The sequence below is a fragment of the Neodiprion pinetum genome, chromosome 7 (assembly GCF_021155775.2).
Source record: "Neodiprion pinetum isolate iyNeoPine1 chromosome 7, iyNeoPine1.2, whole genome shotgun sequence".
Taxonomy (NCBI): Eukaryota; Metazoa; Arthropoda; class Insecta; order Hymenoptera; family Diprionidae; genus Neodiprion; species Neodiprion pinetum.
In genome coordinates this window covers 1,632,781-1,649,614 of record NC_060238.1, presented here as the reverse complement: position 1 = coordinate 1,649,614, position 16,834 = coordinate 1,632,781, and the positions used below count along the sequence as shown (strand labels likewise).

At 42.8% G+C, this 16,834-nt stretch overlaps 1 protein-coding gene across 7 annotated transcripts in view; it reads left to right on the top strand.

Moving 5' to 3' along the window:
- The window catches only part of Atpalpha (sodium/potassium-transporting ATPase subunit alpha), a 56,798-nt gene that overhangs the window by 5,113 nt on the left and 34,851 nt on the right, over positions 1-16,834 (top strand). For 2 of the 7 annotated variants that reach the window (XM_046635648.2, XM_046635646.2), the window contains exon 1: positions 12,820-12,909. The exons of the other annotated variants lie outside the window; for them this stretch is intronic. In XM_046635648.2, coding sequence (XP_046491604.1) covers positions 12,898-12,909 — 12 coding nt within the window. In that variant the 5' untranslated portion in view covers positions 12,820-12,897. Of the gene's footprint in view, positions 1-12,819; positions 12,910-16,834 lie in introns of those variants that run through there. 7 annotated transcript variants of the gene reach the window in all.

Sequence of the window (16,834 nt, the reverse complement as noted above, 5' to 3'; positions counted from 1 at the left end):
AAGCCCGTACGAAAATAGAAGAATTATCAATAATATTCATTTTCAAACATTATACCGTTTATCAATTACTTTACATTTCTAGTTTATTATTGATTACTATTTTCGAACAAATAGTGATTCAAATGCGAAAACGAAGTTTGTTTCTATTCTTATTCGCAAGAAAGTGTTTGAAAAAAACGTGTCATTTTTCTCTTAAAATCCGAAACATCGTTCTTGGTTTGAACAAAAAAAAACAAAAAAACTATTCTTTAATTTATTACTAACCCAGAACAAATCAAAATTTGACATCCAGAATCCAGACTAAAAATTCGTGTTAACCGGTGATAATTAAACACGTTTATGAATCACGCGCGCAGTTGACGCAGACGAAGAAAAAAGAAGAATGCATGGTATAAATGTCGGCATAATTTGGTAAACTTTTTGCTCTCCCCCGTCGGTCTTTCGTTGACATCCTCCCTGTTCGCACAGCATGAACTCTCCTCATCTCCGCGTCTATCTCAAAGCAAATTGTCTTGGCCTTTGCTCGCGTTTATCTAATCGCGGACTTCCGCGCGACCTCGACACGGAGGAGGGGGGGGGGGGGGGGGGGAGGGGATACGTCGACGCATCTCTGCCTCCGGGGTAGAAGACAAGAGCCCGATCGTTGTCGTCTTCGCGTCCCACACCCACCGCATCCTCGACTCGTCCGTCGTCCGTCACAACTAGTCGCTCTCGCTCGGTTATCAGCAACGAGCAACGAAACCAACTAACGCCGGACTAAACTGACCGAATCCAAGACCCCCGCCGTCTTTCTCTCCATCTTTATCCATCTATCTTTCGATCTGTCTGCAATCTCTTGTTTTCCATACCGCTTTACCGCTGCTGCCGCGGTGTGGTTGGAAACGAAGGGATGAGTTGTTTCGAAAAGGTTGCCAGAGGACAGCCATCTGCACCGAATTTGAAGATTTTTTTTTTTCCCTCCCACAGAATGGTTAGAAAATTTGCAACAGATTGTCGGAGGCCGTTTCTTAAGAAGAAAGATTTTATTTTTCTTAACCTCGACCCAGTTTTCGAAAAAAACAAACACAATGGCAATTTAAATTAACCCTGAAATAAAATTGATGCAGATAGCTATCCTCTAACCATCTTTAAAACAACTCAACGCGTTTTTGGACCAATGCGATGCCGGTCGGTAATACCACGACGCATCTTTGGAACGCATCTTGGAATACACTCGCAATCATTTCGCGTAAGATAATCATTTTTTTGTCCCAACCTGTTTGGTTTTTGTTTTTCTCCCGTTTGTTTGACGTCGAGATTCTTGTCGAAGATAAAGAGACGGCTTGATTGCTTTCCGATATCCGTGACCCAGTGTGATGCACGTGGATTAAGAGATAGAGATAAAAAGAGAGCGAGGGAGAGAGAGAGCGAGAGGAATGAATATATGCGCTCACACATGCGGAGGAGAAGAAGAGCGTCAGTAATGACGTCAGGAGTACCACCGTTTCACTCGAGCATTACGTCGATAGTCGGACCGAGAGTCTGGGTCGAATAGAAGGGCGAACGGGGCGAGAGACGGAGGCGGGGGTTGGGGAGGCTGGGGAGAATAAAATAGAGAAAGAGAGAAAAATGTAAGGAGGGGAAGAAGGATGCAAAAGGAGGGAAGGAGGAGACGCGGTCTTGCCTCTCGAAGGGTTGTTCTCCCTTCCTCCCTTCCTTAAAATATATTTCAACCCCTCTTTGGAGAAAATGACTGGGAAGCACTTGTTGGTTATTAATTTTTTTTCTCTCTCATCTTCCGCTTCTGCTTATTCTCTCAAAGCATTGTATGAAATACATCGTACCAACTTCACGTTGAACTGCGTGCAATTTTTTGGACGAGTGTGTGTGTATAGGTGAAGATAAAAGATGGGGGAGCAACCTTGCCGATGGGTTATAGATAGCATGGATACATAGCGCAATGGATTTCAAAGGAGGAAAAAAAATTGAGGGAGGGTCGCGGCTTTTTACAAGCCACGTTCAAGAGGTCAAACTTCCCTTCTCTCAACGTTTTTCTATACCTGTAATAATAGCACCTCTTTAAAAATGAACCTTTTAACACCGTCAAGGCTACTCTTCGCGCTCGTGGTGAAGATACTGCACATCTGCTTGAACAGACGTATTCAGTCATCGATTACACAAATCTGGCAAAAAAATATTACATTTCAACTACATGGAACGTGTTTGGTGAATATTATGTTTTCGAGTTTGCTGAATCGAGAATACGATATGAGATTTGGAATTAAACGTGATATTCATTCTATATAAAACTCAAAATACGAGTTCAAGAAAAAACCTGAAGTGATGGAATTTTTTTAGTATGTGTACATTTTTCCCTGTTTCAGTGAGTGAAAATCTATAAGAAAAACAATATCAAAAAACAACCTGTGCAGTTTTTTGGCATCAGACCTGTGTTACGTGCCGCATTATTACAATCGTGAGGATAATCACGACGATGACGATGATTGAGAGGTACGAAGCTGCGCGTATCGTGTGTTATTGATTGTACACAATATACCACCTCCTCGTATACTCCGACTGTACAACTCGGTACCCACATAGATATGGTGAAAACCTCCGCGTACAGGGTTATGAAAGGATAGATTGTGAAGCGGACGAAAGCCTCAACCCTAATAGGTCACCCGGGGTGGATATCACCCCAAACATTTTTCAAACGCACTCCTCCGAGAGTCCCTGAGTCGTGTAAATGGGCCTCTTGGCGCCATACTTCGTGCGAAATGAAGACCTTTTATGTTCGACCCATTTCGCACTATCTTCAACTCTATACCGATGTTTTACAATATTCAAACAGTCAATTTTGGATGAGAAAACTGAGCGAGCTTTTTCTGCGATGCTTAAACAACACCTAGACATTTTTTGTAACAAGCAAAATGTCACGTTTGGGGTCAATTTCACCCAGTGTGACAGTTATGCGATTCTACTAAGGTGTGTCTCACTGGGGTTAAGGGATGGTGTCTTAACTAGTTTATTGAAACACCGATCACCCTGATTTATGAACCGAACTCGACAAACATCCCACCGTGAAAACCGTCTCTAATTATTCCGTGGAACGTAGTCCTGACATCCATTGGATAGCATTGTTACCGTTGACTGCAGTAACTGATTGACCGAGACACGACACCATGAAAAGGAACACTAACCAGTCAACTGCCAACACTGCTCTACCCGCAACGTACAAAGTCTTCTCAGGGTTTTAATGCAATACTTTGTCGAGAGTCTGTTTACCGGTGCTTTTGTGCCCCTTCGTATACCTCTAAAAGCGCGAGGTATTCTTTGTCCATCAAAGTCAGGTGACAACAATGAGACAACGAGGTTAGTAACCAAGAGGTGTACGATGCATGGAGGAACTCGAGCAGTGGTGTAATCAGAAAATGGTCTAAGGGTGGTCGGAATGTCCAGAAAACACCTTTCGCGCTCGTCTCGCGTTGTCGAATCAAAAACGGCTCGTTTGCTTTAACGGGGGTGGAACGGGGGATGAAAATCGGAGAAACAAATAAAGAAACGAACCCCAAGAGATTGTTCGAAAATCCTTCAGATGCGGGGCTATGGAGCAGTGATAGGCTCCGGTGTCCCGGCGATGCGGAGGGTGGAGAGGAGGAGGTCTGGCTGCTGACCGAGAAGAGGGGATGAAGCCCCGCAGTGCGGCGCGGTCGATACGCACCCCGTGGATCCCCGCGCCTCTCGACACCCTCGGCGCCTCACTGATCTGCACCTCGAGTCCTGGTACCCCGGTCTGCGGGCATAAACTCGCGGCGAATAATCGGGCGCTGTGTGAAACTTGGATGAATCTGCACGCGCCTCGAGCTGCGTTCGCCAGAATAAGACGCGGCAGTCATTTAAGAGGGGATGCACAGCTTGGACGGTCTTAAATTCGTACATAATTTTAAGAGTTTCTATCTTTTTTTTTTTCGGAAGGAAATGCAAACACTCGGAGTAATTTTCATTTTCTTTAAAAAAAGAAAAACTCCTAAAAATAATATGACTGAAACGCCCCCTTAAACCTCTTCGCCACCAATTCGTAGGACGACCTTCGAGCCTCTTCCCCCTCTCGTCTGGAAATTCTCTCTTCTAATGCCCCGGCAGATAGTTGTACACTTCGGTTATTGCATCTCGAGGGGACTTGTTAACTTTGAGAGATATGAATGGGAACAGGGTCCACACCCAGTGTCAAATTGTTCAAGCCATTTCATGGGTCTGGGGATCATTTTGGCGGAGTTTTTCCACCCTTTCAATCATCAATTTGTTGCACAGAAATATGCAATTCACCATTGTCCAAATCCAATTTCAAACAGTTTTTCAATTCCATGTTGTCCTAGGTTGTGGTCTGAATGGAACAAGAATTAAATCCTGTTAAACGGAGTCGCCGAAGATTCATTTACAGCGTTAACTTATTTTCTTATTTCTCACGCTGTCAACATTCGGCAATGGTTAATTAACCACCTTGAGACATATAATTACACATTAATGTAGCATCGGTATTTCCGGTAATTCTCCGCGAATGTAGCATACAAGCACTGTAACCCAACGTAATGGCATCCGCACAAAGAGAAAGATAGAGATAGAGAGAGAGAGAGAGAGAGAGAGAGATGGAGAGAGGAAGATCGATAAAATGGCAAACGCGCGGTAGAGAACCGTCGAATTTTCCCTCCCTTCAGAGGGTTTGGTGAAAAACAAAAAAAAACAAGTTACACCCAGGCCGAATTTAGTCCCGGAAGAAAATTGGCGCAAAACAGTGTAAACTTGTCGAAAAATTGGAACTCGTAAGCAACGAAAGTTACGAAGTCAACAAGGGAATAAAACTGATATTTTCAAATTCCACCCTTGACTCGGAACTTTTTCCGGCTGCAGGCTGAAACAATCGTTCGAATCCTTTTACGGATTCCTCGTGTTTTGCGGTAATGGAGAGTGATAAAAACAACTCTGCAAGGAGGCGGAGGCGAAAAAAAAAAATTTACCAAATCCCTACCGATCGATTGTTCGTCAATCAGTGACCAGACAAAAAACAAACCGTTCCCTCGAACGGAGCAAACTGCCACCGTGGCACGGAATTGACTCCCAATCAAACGATAAATCGTCATCAATCCCAGTGAAGCAGTGCCGAAGTAGTGCTGAACAAGCGAGATGAAGAGGCGCCGCTTTTATCACCCCCTGCTGCATGGGAGCCATCAATTCAGGTTCCATTTCAGGACGATTATTGTTTTCTCTGCGGGTGCTGGCTGCATCTATTTGTAATTTTTCTACGGGTTAAGAGGAATTCCAGAGGATTTCCCGTACAAAGGATTCCGTGGAATCCTTATGGAAATTGGCTGGGTTCTCAGTATGTTATAGTACATATACTCCCGAAGAAAAGTTCTCATGAAAACAAGTCCGAAAAATCCGTAGTTTCCGAGATCCAGACTTCGGAAGGCGGGCGGATGGATTTTTTGACATCTATGGATTACCCGATTTTTGGGACTTGTGCCGATGAGAACTTTCGATCGGGAGGACATGTGCTGTACCACATACTGAAAATCCATCCAATTCAACCGGGAGCCGATTTCCATCAGGATTTTCCGGGATCCTTTCTCATAGATCATGTATCGATGATAAGAAATGTCGGAAAGGGTCATTTTCTATCTTATATTCTCAGTATTCGCTATTCCGTTTGTTTCCTCCTGCGACAGGACTTCACCGTTTCGTACCATAGCCAACACCAGGCGCTGATTGTTAAAGTTGTCCATCCTCACTCCAGGAAGTACGCGTTTGAAGATACCAAGCGGTTGGAACCAGATCATTGATCACGCGTGTCAGGAGCTCGTAATTTTTACGTTGCTTACGGATCGAGGGAATACCAAGCAATTTCACCACCGCAGGATTCGATCGTCTGCAAAACGAAAGGCAGAGGCGAAGATCGACCCTCTTATTTTCGTCGGTGTCGTTTACCGCCAGTTTCCACGAGAGAGTGTACCACGTACATACCTGTGCAGAAATCAATAGACCTGACGGTCGACTTTGGCGAAGGATACGCCGGAATTTCGTCCCGGGTTTTGTAAAGTGCCGCGGTGCCTCCGTGGAAGTATTATTGAAGGCTCCTCTTCAACGACGTGCCGTACAATCGACGTGTGCAGAAAGGTGACGACGACGCGAATTACACGTCTACAACGTTGTCTATTCTAATAATAGAAATGCAGAGATACCGACGCGTTCCTTACACAGCGTTGTAACCGTCACCGTTATCCAACCAAAGATTAAATTCCACTTTGTCTTCGCAACTCTCGAGGCACGAGGCGAGGTGCAACTCTGTGTTCAGGTACGTTGGTGGTGTACGTTGGTCTGACTTTTGCAGCAGCGCGAGCTTACCAGGCAAAAGCTCGATGTGCAGCCACTACCAAAGCCAGAGAGGCTGGACAATGAGGCTGAGAATTTTCCTCAATAATTTACCCGAGTTCATCCTTTGCTGGTGAAACTTTTGTCAAATGGCACCTACTTGAACCGAGTGTTGAAAAGTTTCACAGTAGGTTTTTTTTACGCACGGGTAATTATGCGAACATTTTTGCCAAACCATCAATTTAACAGACGCTGAAGTTTTGCCGATAAGTGCAATCGTGACTTGCGTGCAAAAATTTTCGAAATACATGCCGATCCTCCGGTATACCGGTTGTGTAATTTTCCACTGTCGAAACCAGCACTTATCTCGTTCTCCGTGTGCTTCTGCGTATATGTATGATATTTGTACGAACGTTTTATATCTTCTGGTTCGTGCCTCTGACCGCGTGATCCATTCGTGATTTTTATTACGTCTCGTTGTTTGTTGTGTTTCACGTACAACACCTGGTTGCGATAAAGTTGATGCATGTTAATTCCTATCTTTCGCTCTCCGACTGCGAAATATTTTTCGGTATTTTCATTGTTCGATCAATTATTTCTCCCCAAATTCACAACAAAAATGAAGATACAAACGAACAGCTCCAAAACCGTGAAAATGGCCGAAATTGACAGACTCTTTTTATCACTGCGCGTACAAGTTAAGTAACATCCGCAGAATCGGAGATCGCGTTGTTGGTCCAGTCGGTCGGGAATAGACGGTCTCTGCCACGCCGTAGTGGTTAAAAGATTCCGCGTGCAGAGAGCCGTGCCTATTGTTACGTGACTCACTGCTCCAGTCAGTCTCTCTCTCATTCTCTCTCCCTCCGTCCTTTTTGCCAACTCAAAGCTTGATACAAGCTCAGAGCAATAGAGCTGCAAGCTGAGCAGCAGCGTCGTCAGCGTAGGTATACAGAGTGACGAAGAGACAGAGATAGAAGGAAGAAGAGAGCCTGCCGGTGCAGGGTAGATTGAACGTAATATGGCTCTTCCTCCGCTCACTGTGTGTGTGTATACATGCGTTATAATATTATATATTGCATACGTATACGGACTTGGTATGGGAACTATTCACGAGTATCATGGTAGTCACGGTCAGTCGCAGCGACACGCGCCCCAGCCGAAATCCGCCTTAGAGTTGGTACCGAGCAGCCGGCAGAAGGTCGGAAGCAGTAAGAGATTTGATTGGAATTGGCCAGGGCTTCCCGTGTTAAGAAGTCCCGATCAGGCCCCGATCGGACTTAAACCGGGTTTCTCCGAAGAATGCGTTTCTTCGGAAAAAGGTTGGAAGCGGTTGGGGATTCGATAGGAATTCCCCTATTAGGGAGTCCCGATCGGGCTTAAACCGGGTTTCCCCGAAGAATGCGCTATCGCCTGGAAATCATGATCACGATGAAATATAAGCGTTTCTCACCGACCTACGAAGCTGTATTATAACAGCAATCTATTAGTCGACACTTGAGCGAGATTGACATTGAGATCTACGTTATTAAACGAAATCGCGTGCGTGTCGAGCTCACAATTACTGAAACCTGCTGCGTCGTACATCGTGTACAATATTTACAGCCATAATTCTTAGTCTCACGTTCAAAACTTTCAACTGTGACCCCTGGCGATAACCATAAATTGAAGTTCAAAAAATGATGTACCACAGCCTTAGTTTTGTTCGGCAGAGAAAATTATCGGGATTTATTCTAGCTTCCGATCAGGGCCCGACTGGTTTTGCATAAAAATTGAAAATTCGTCAAAAAGATCAAACTCCACCCGGTTCAAATCCTGTAATTCATCCTTATTCCATCAGTTCCCGGATTCAAGGGATCCCCTTCGCTTTCCTACTTCCAGAAATTAAACCACAACTGCAGTTGCGGGGCGTCGTCAGCGGCAAGCTCGAATCCTGTCGAGTATTGGGTGTCGGGTAAAACTCGACGAAGTTACCTGCCGTGGGCACGTTCAGGTTCCTTCCGGTCTGACCATTCATTCGTTCGGTGATCGCGCTCCACCCGCTCATTCATACCGCACAGTGCGTTCATTCGCTGATTAGTCATCGTGGATTTCGCGGAGGTGAGGCTCAGACTAGTGTTCCTTGTCCGGATAGAACCGGAGAATCCGGGCGACTCGCTGTCTGCAATTTCGTCCGATGAACCCGCCTTTCTTGACTATAGGTACCTATCGCCTCGATCTCTGTCTGCGTATTCGGATTGCATCTAGGTATAATAATTGTCAGTTAGACGAGGATAAGCGATGCCTACCAAAGTTTACGAGATCGCTGCGTCGATGGACTGTATAAAACCCTTTATGGCACAGTGTCTCGTATATGAGACACCTTTTTGGAATCGGTTATTCAAAATTTATATTCAAGAGTTTTCGGCGTTGCTGAAAACGAATTCGACGTCAGGATTTCAAAATTGAAGATGCTGGATCAAATATGGCTGACTAAAAATATAAAAATTGATATTCAAAGGGTCAAGGCCAGTCATGCCAATGCCGTCCAAAATGATTAAGCAGACGAGAATTCGGCCGATTTGGCAAAATGTTCACGTCATTCGAAGGGTAAAATCGCGTCAAAAGTAGGATACATGAAATTATGTCGCGTCATGTAAAGACTTTTGATATTACTTTTGACTTATTTATTACTAAGGTGTAAATAAGAAACAGCAGCCAGGTGTATTTGTTCAGGGATCGCAGAACAACATTTTTTTTTTTTTATACCGTCTTACGGACGACGATGATAATATGTGTACTGTGAGAGATAAGGGGACAAAAAAAAAAAGAAAACTCGAATTGTACAAATACAATATAATGCCGGGGGGATTTGGTGAGGCGTGAGATAACCAGTTGAATCCAGTATTTCATCATCGTAACGCCGGTTCTCGTATAAGGTATATTATTATACCACTTGACGTATATAGATTTACCTTGTCTCTTTTCGGTCATCCCTCAGCACACAATGGGCACAAAAGCGGCTCAGAGATCAGAGATAACGGATACTGTGTGTACATATATATATATATATATATTATATATATATATTTATGTGTATATATACGCGTAACTGTATAAGAACGACAAAAAACTTGTCGGAAATAAAACTCTATGAGGATTTTAAAAAAGGAATTAATAACAATTTTATAGACAACTTTAAGAGAGCCGTGAAGGAAATATTGGCCCAAGACCAACAGTTGCATAACTCGGGGCTTGGCTTGGCCTGAAAATGCGATGTTGATGCTGTTATAAGGAAGAGGAATAGAAAACAACAAAAAAAGAAGAACAGGTAGTTGCCAAAAAATATCACGATACGAAAACTGGGATAATTCGGTTTCGCGAAGAGAAACTACAACTAAACGTACGATGATTGAAAAGGAAATTTTCAAACGTATTACACCTATCAACAGAAATTTATTTACTCTGTGTAACGTGAAAACTTTTGAATTATTATGTTAGGAGCGAGATTTAGTATAGTAGAATTATCGTTATAATACATTAGATACGAATAGTTTTACTGTAATACGATGTTTTTTAGTTCTTCCAAAAATACAGTTTTCATTATCTAAAATTCACGGTGTTTCGCCGTTCATTGTAACCAACTACCTGGTATCTGTTGTAAGTAACAAAACACCCTGAATCAAAGAAAAAGGTAAGTCGAAACGATAACCATTAAATTTTACTGCTAATAGCTGTAACGCAAAAACTAAACATCATCGAGTAAAAATAAATATAGTTTCATAATGAGGCTAGATAGGTATTTAAAAATTACCGAGCCCCTTCCTTGTTACAAAATTATACGCATCATGGTCGCACGGATTCGGAAAGTTAAAACTATTTATCGATTTCCCAGTAGTGTCGAGTTCCCGTTCTATGGTATACATATACGCACAGTCTGTTATACAGGATCACCTACAGATATATATGTCTGCTCCACCTCTGGGTGTACATAACGTGTACACCGCGTATAGTACAGGCCTATTTACCTTATACCTACTCCTCCGATTCCGCCGCCCTCGGTTTTCCGCGGAGTCCAGACTGCGGAGGTTGGCAACTCGGTGCGAAAAGTAAGATGGGAAAGGGAACGAAAATATTCAGCATTTCTACGTGAATTTTGAATATTTTCTATCCGGATAACAAAAAATTATTCGTGTCTCCTTCTATTCTCGAGGAGAACAATTTTTTATTATTATACTCGACACGTTTATTATGTAAAAGAAATTTTAAAAAAAAATTTAGGTACCTCATTTATCGACAATTTCAACTGTATTTTGAATTTAAAATTCATCGTCAGGTAGAGCCTGAAGAATCTTGGTTTTTTTTTTCTTTCTTTACTGACTAAAGAAATGGACAAATCGCTCGGAAGTTTGAGAAAACAAATTCTAGCTCCAAATAAGGGTCTCTGGTGGAGAATTCTCGGGAAATTTCGCTTTACTCGAGACGATAAAAAAAAGTGTTGAGAAAATTGAGAAATCGTGTCTCGAATGATATTCAACTTATCTAATTTTTTTCCATGAAAGAAAAAAGAGAAATTAACAATTTTCCTAGGAATAATAATAACAAGGCACGGTCTATAAACCCGAGTGGCTAAACTCTGCGGCTAGTTTACACGCCTCGATTTAAATTCGCATTAACGTGACGGACACACTTGCCTTTGCGTTTGCGTTAGCGTCGCGTGTTCCTGACTTCGATGGAGTAACGACGACGACGACGGTGGTTGTGGTCCTTCGCTTCGCACGTCTGCACTCAGCGCGGGATGAATCTTAATCGGGGCATAAGTGACGATGCCTTGGACACCCTAAAGTGCGAAACATATCCGCGAAAGCTCCCGGAATACCGGGAAACTAAAACTATGGTTCAATCCTCTAAAGTAATAATAACAACAACAACAGCAGCAACAATAATAATAATAATGATTGTTGTTGTTGTTGTTGTTATTAACCAAAATATATATCAAATTGACGCATTCCTCAGATGTCTACATTTCACACAAAATTTACGATGCATTGCTTAAAAAATATTATATTCGGTGTATTTCTACATATTTTCTTTTCTTTTTTTTTCGGTAATTAAATTTCAACACGCTTGATACCTGATATTATTTTTCCAAATTCAAGCGCGAACTTGAATTCTTGATAATCGAAATCTACGGGGAGCGGATTTTTTTTCGTTTTTTTCTTCTGTTTATTAATTTTCAAAAATTCGAAACGCAATTAGAGCAGGTAGATATAACGTAATATGGATCATACGACACGTCGCGTCGGTTGGTGACTCGTGTCTTAGGAGTTGTCCAGCCTTGGAACGAGGTGTTGAGTTGCAGTTCTCTGATATATTTACTTTATCGTTCAATTATTTTCTGGTTTTTTATTTTTTTCACAACTTCTATCGGGCGTAGTTTCTATCAGAAATCGCGTATACGGCGAAGTCTTCGATTTCCAATGCACGTCAACTAGACTGCGATGCATGTTAGTTTAGGTTAAATTTTTCTAACAGTGTAAGTAATAACGTCAAGTACTAACTTCAACATCCTTCTATATATCTCAAATTTTGAACCATTTAAATTTTGATTTTCAAAATACACCAAAGGCGTATCAAAGCCCTTCTCTAATCCCGAATATTGCACCGATTTAACAATCTCGAAGGAATTTGTATTGATGCCCGCTGGACGTCGAATTCGATCGCTACGTACAGTACCAGATTTAGTACTTCAAACGAAAAAAAGCTCGTAGTAAGAAAAAAAAAAGTAACCGAGATCTAAAATCCTTGTCACCCCTGGTCAGCGGCCATCTTGTATGGTACCCATCGGTAGGACCCCCGAGACCCGCCGATCAACGTCGGAATAAAAATAATCCGCGTAGAAAAACGTAGTTCGAAAAAAGAAATGGAAAAAAAAGAGACCGCGCGAAAAACCGTAAAAAGAAGAAGAACAGTGCAGCATCCATCTTACAGGAAATACCGGTGCAGGGCAAACCGAGGGTAGACGAACGATAACTTGGACGGGGCGTCGCAAGCTTGCCGGAGAACGTGTGCGAAAAGACGGAAGATAACGAAGAAGAAGAAGAAGAAGAAGAAGATGAAGATGAATAAGAAGATGACGATGATGAAAGCGAAGAAGAAGAAGAAAACAAAAAGAAGAAGAGGACGAAGCATAAGCACACGTACACCGTGCCGCGTAGATACGCGCGGTTGAGCTTGCGCGCTTCGTCGGGGTGGGGCGCGCGTATCTAGGGCCTTGGAGGGGGCTGGGGGTTGGGGCGTGGGGCGTGGGGCGCGGGGGGCGCCGGGGGGGGGGGGATAAGCGGCAACCCGCGGTGCACGGTAGCCGGGCGGTTGAGGAAGAGCGGCGGCGATGGCGGTGGGGGGTGGGGGGAGGCAGCGGAGGCGTCGCGCGGGTCGATGCTGCCGTCGGCGGTGGCGGTGGGGGCGGCGGGGGCGGCGTAAGCTGCTGGCGGAGGAGCGACGGTTAGTCAGTCTTTGGTGCTCCCGAAGCCGCGCTGCACGCTACTCCTACATCGAAACACCGTCGCCGCAGCCATGGGTGATAAGGTATTTGTGCTAAGAGAGAAAGAGGAAGGAGAGCAGCTAAATCACGATCCACGATCGATATCTGAGGGGATCGTTCTTACCGACGACGGAATTAATTAAACTACAGACTTTTAACGACGCTCTTGACCATTTGCTCGTTGTTGTTGTTATTATTCTTCTAAATTTAATACACGCGCGTTTTCAACTGCAGACGATACTTGTAGAAAATTCGATTTTTTTTCATTGATTTTTTTTTCTAAAGAAGAAAAAGTAATAATAATAATAATACATTAGACGATTTAACGACGATATTTTTTATACGCGCAGCGGTTAGACAGCGGGAACGGAATATTATCCACGAAGATTCCCCTGCCAATCACATTTTCCTTCGGGAAGTCCCTTTAAATACCATTCCTCAAACACGTTAACGGCTATCCCCTTGTATGTACTCGCGGTTCAGTCGAGAAAACTTGATAAAATAAACTATACGGTGGCAAAATATTATAGACAAAAACGATAATGGTGATCGAATTTGGGAAGAATTTTTCTTTTGACGGAGGGGGTGAAGTTTCCGGGCGGACGAGGAGGAAGAAGAAAAGGAGATGGTGAAGGGTGAGGAGGAAGAGGAGGAGGAGGCGAGGCGGTGGCTTTGAGAAAGAGGAACACCAATTTCCTCTTTTCTTTACCTCGCTTCCGTCTCTCCTCTGATCTGATCCTTGATAGCTTTTCGTTTCGTTTCGTTTCTTTTTTATATCTGCTTCGTCTTAAAAGAAACAAAAATCCGAGATCCACGCATACACGGAGTGATTATTATTATGCCTATTGTCCACTTGCACAGAAGCTTGAAATACGAAAGCTTTCCGTAGGCTTATAAATTAATTAGTAGTGCACAAATGGAATAAAAGATTGCCGCATAGGAGAAAAAAAAAAAAAAAAAGAACTTTGTTCAGAAAAAAAGGGATTCGATGATACAAAGAAAAAAAAAGATTCAATGAAAATTCACCGCAGGTACGTTGAAAACTTGTAAGAAAAAACGATCGAAACGAAATCGACTACGAGCGAAAATCGAATCAGATTCTTCCTCCAACCTTCCTCACGTAAACCCCAGAAAGTTAACGCTTTCAGTCACGAAATTCGGTTACCTGTGAATGCAAAGAACAAAAAAAATCGGAATTTTGCATGGCATAAAAAAAAAAAAGGGTCCCACTGGGGTGGCTGCTGTGACTGAAAGGGTTAATCGGTGCGTGTCGGCACCTCCTCTAAATTCAACCGACTAAACGTGACCTTCTCTTCGATCCTATTTCTCCTCTCCTTCTCCTCCTGCTCACCACGCCCCACTATCGCCATCGTTACAAGCACCTAGTCATACACACACACATGTTTAAGGGTGAGACGCGCAAAATGGGCCGTCTTGCACAATCAAACGGCTTTCAAAAGAAAAAGAAAAATTTCGATAACGCTTGAAACGTATTTTTAGGCAACAAAAAACCAGAAAAATGCTTCGTTAAAATTGATTGATCTAACGTTATTCTTCCCTTAAGGGGGCCCATTTTGTCACATAGATACAGTGCCTTAAGTGTCCGCCATGAAACGAAACGAGATTAAAATTCAATCCGAATATCTCTGTTTTCGACACCCTTGTTTTATAGTATCCTGTAAATTAATTCATCGCGTTACTGGTCCGCTATCTCCTCGTTTCTTTATTTCGTCAAAAAAAAAATTCTCCCCTCAGCATCAGTTCCTTCCTTCGTTTACACCTCTGCATGCGCGAGTACCTTCCGAGTTGTTCCCGACGCCACCGCATCCGGAACAGCGGCAGCACCGTCGTCCGCAAACCGAGTTTACACCGGTCGATTAGACTCAACGTCACCTGGCGCCGGAACGGCGGCGACGCACAAAAAGATATACCTCAAACCTTGAAAAAGAAAAAATGCTTCCCCGTTTCCGAAACCCTCCCGAAATCCGTAGATAGTCGAGGAAAACAAGCTAAAATTACAACCACGGTGAATATTGGCGATAAAATCGTTTCCACCATCTCGGGTTCAATCTCAAGTTAAATTGTTCCATCTTTGTCGGTTGGTTTACGCGCATTCTACTCTTTTCTTTTCGTTTTTTTTGGGATTCTAAATGAATCACATCTTAAATCGTTTATAATTAATCTTCGACATTTGAAGAAGAATTCATTTCTTAAACCCTTCTCTCAATCCGTTGAACCTTACCTTCTATACGTGTAGGTACAACTCTTACCCAATATACCTTTACCCCCCTTTGCATATAGGTATAGATGGCGTTTATTCTTTTCGCTATGTTGCGTCTGCGCGGCTATCTAGATATTTTACATCGCGTGTAACCGGGTGGTTACCAAAGTATGCAATATTATCGGACGTAGATAGGTAAACACATCGTACGAAATAATCATAATGATAATAATAACGATACGCCCAACCCTTGGCAGACATGACAAAAAATTCTATATCTAACGATTTATAAAATTTTTAATTAAAATTTCAGTCATTTTTGGTCCTAAGCAACAAAAAAAAATAAAAATTGCCCCGATAAATGTACTTTGCCTTTGGCTCTGCCTGTGTGGCCTGTTCAGCATCAGATCGAGAGAGGTTCGCGGATCTATACGGTCGGTTTTAGCCGGATAGTAACTACTTCCGGCGACTGCGCAAACTTGCTTCTCTCCGCATGTATATATGTACGTACGTTTATATGCGTACCTACACCTACGTACGTACGTGTTATACATACGTAAAACGCGGTTTGCGCCAAGGACGTAGCGTCGATTGAAAAGGTCGATCCTTTTAACGCAAAACCTCGATAGGATGGATTATGTAGACGTAGGCCGTGCCTCGAACACCGTCTCCATTTATAACGACAATCGAAACGTTCCGTGATCAATTTTCGAGAAAATAAGAAATGCGGTAACCGATGTAAAAGTAGAGGTAACGAAAGTAATGAACGGTTTTCTAAAAACGATCGGTTCTGAAGGTAATAGAAACGGTTGAAAATAACGATCTAGGGTTGAACAATTTTTTAAGTCGAATTGCAAAAGAAGACGAATAATAATTGAAAATCGTATTTTTTATTCCCTTTTTATACAATCATAGTATAAAATTTAATGGAAAATATGAATAGCACGTAGTTCTTTGAATAGAGAAACAGAAAGACTGTTTTTTTTCTTCCTTTTTTCTCACGCCTCGTGTAAATTGACGAATCAGAAACTATATCATGTAGAAAATGGTAAACAATTTGAAGAGTCGGATGCGCGCGCAAAGAGACATAATTATTATCTGAGGCTTTTGCGCTCGAGTCAAGTTTTCGCTTCTTTCCCCTCTTTATTCAGCCCTACGTTCCCACATTCTCAATTTCTGTTCAGGGACAATTTCCGTTCGAGAATTCACACATTTCATCTAATTCTTCATCTTCCCCTTGATCACTTTTGCATGGTTCAAAAGTAGCCAATTTTTTTCTCGCCTTGCAAATTTTCGCTTCTTCAATGCGCTTCGAAAAATGACTGTAGAAACTTTGGGCGGCGGGGACGGGGAGGAGGATAGATAGACGAAGAGGAAGTTTCCCCCTCTCTAAATTGGAGGAAGAGACGCAGACCAGATGGCGCCATGGGAGTCGAGTTGCGATAGGTTAGGTTAGGTTAGGTCAGAGGGCGCGCATCGATCGGTGGAAAAGACCTCCTTATAAATTCATGGGACAATTTGATTCTCCCGCCTTTTTCTTTTTTCTGCTACCCCGCATATAGATGGATTTAGCGACAGGAATAGAAGCGTAATAAAAGAAACATTAGCAGCAAAAATCGAGTCTTTTCTTTTTTGTTGCAACTTTATTTTCAACTCTACTCTTCCTCACTCTCTTTCTCTCCCTCTTTGGAATCACTTTTCTCCTTCTCCGTTACCTCCGTGTCCGGTTTTACCCACAATCCGAATTC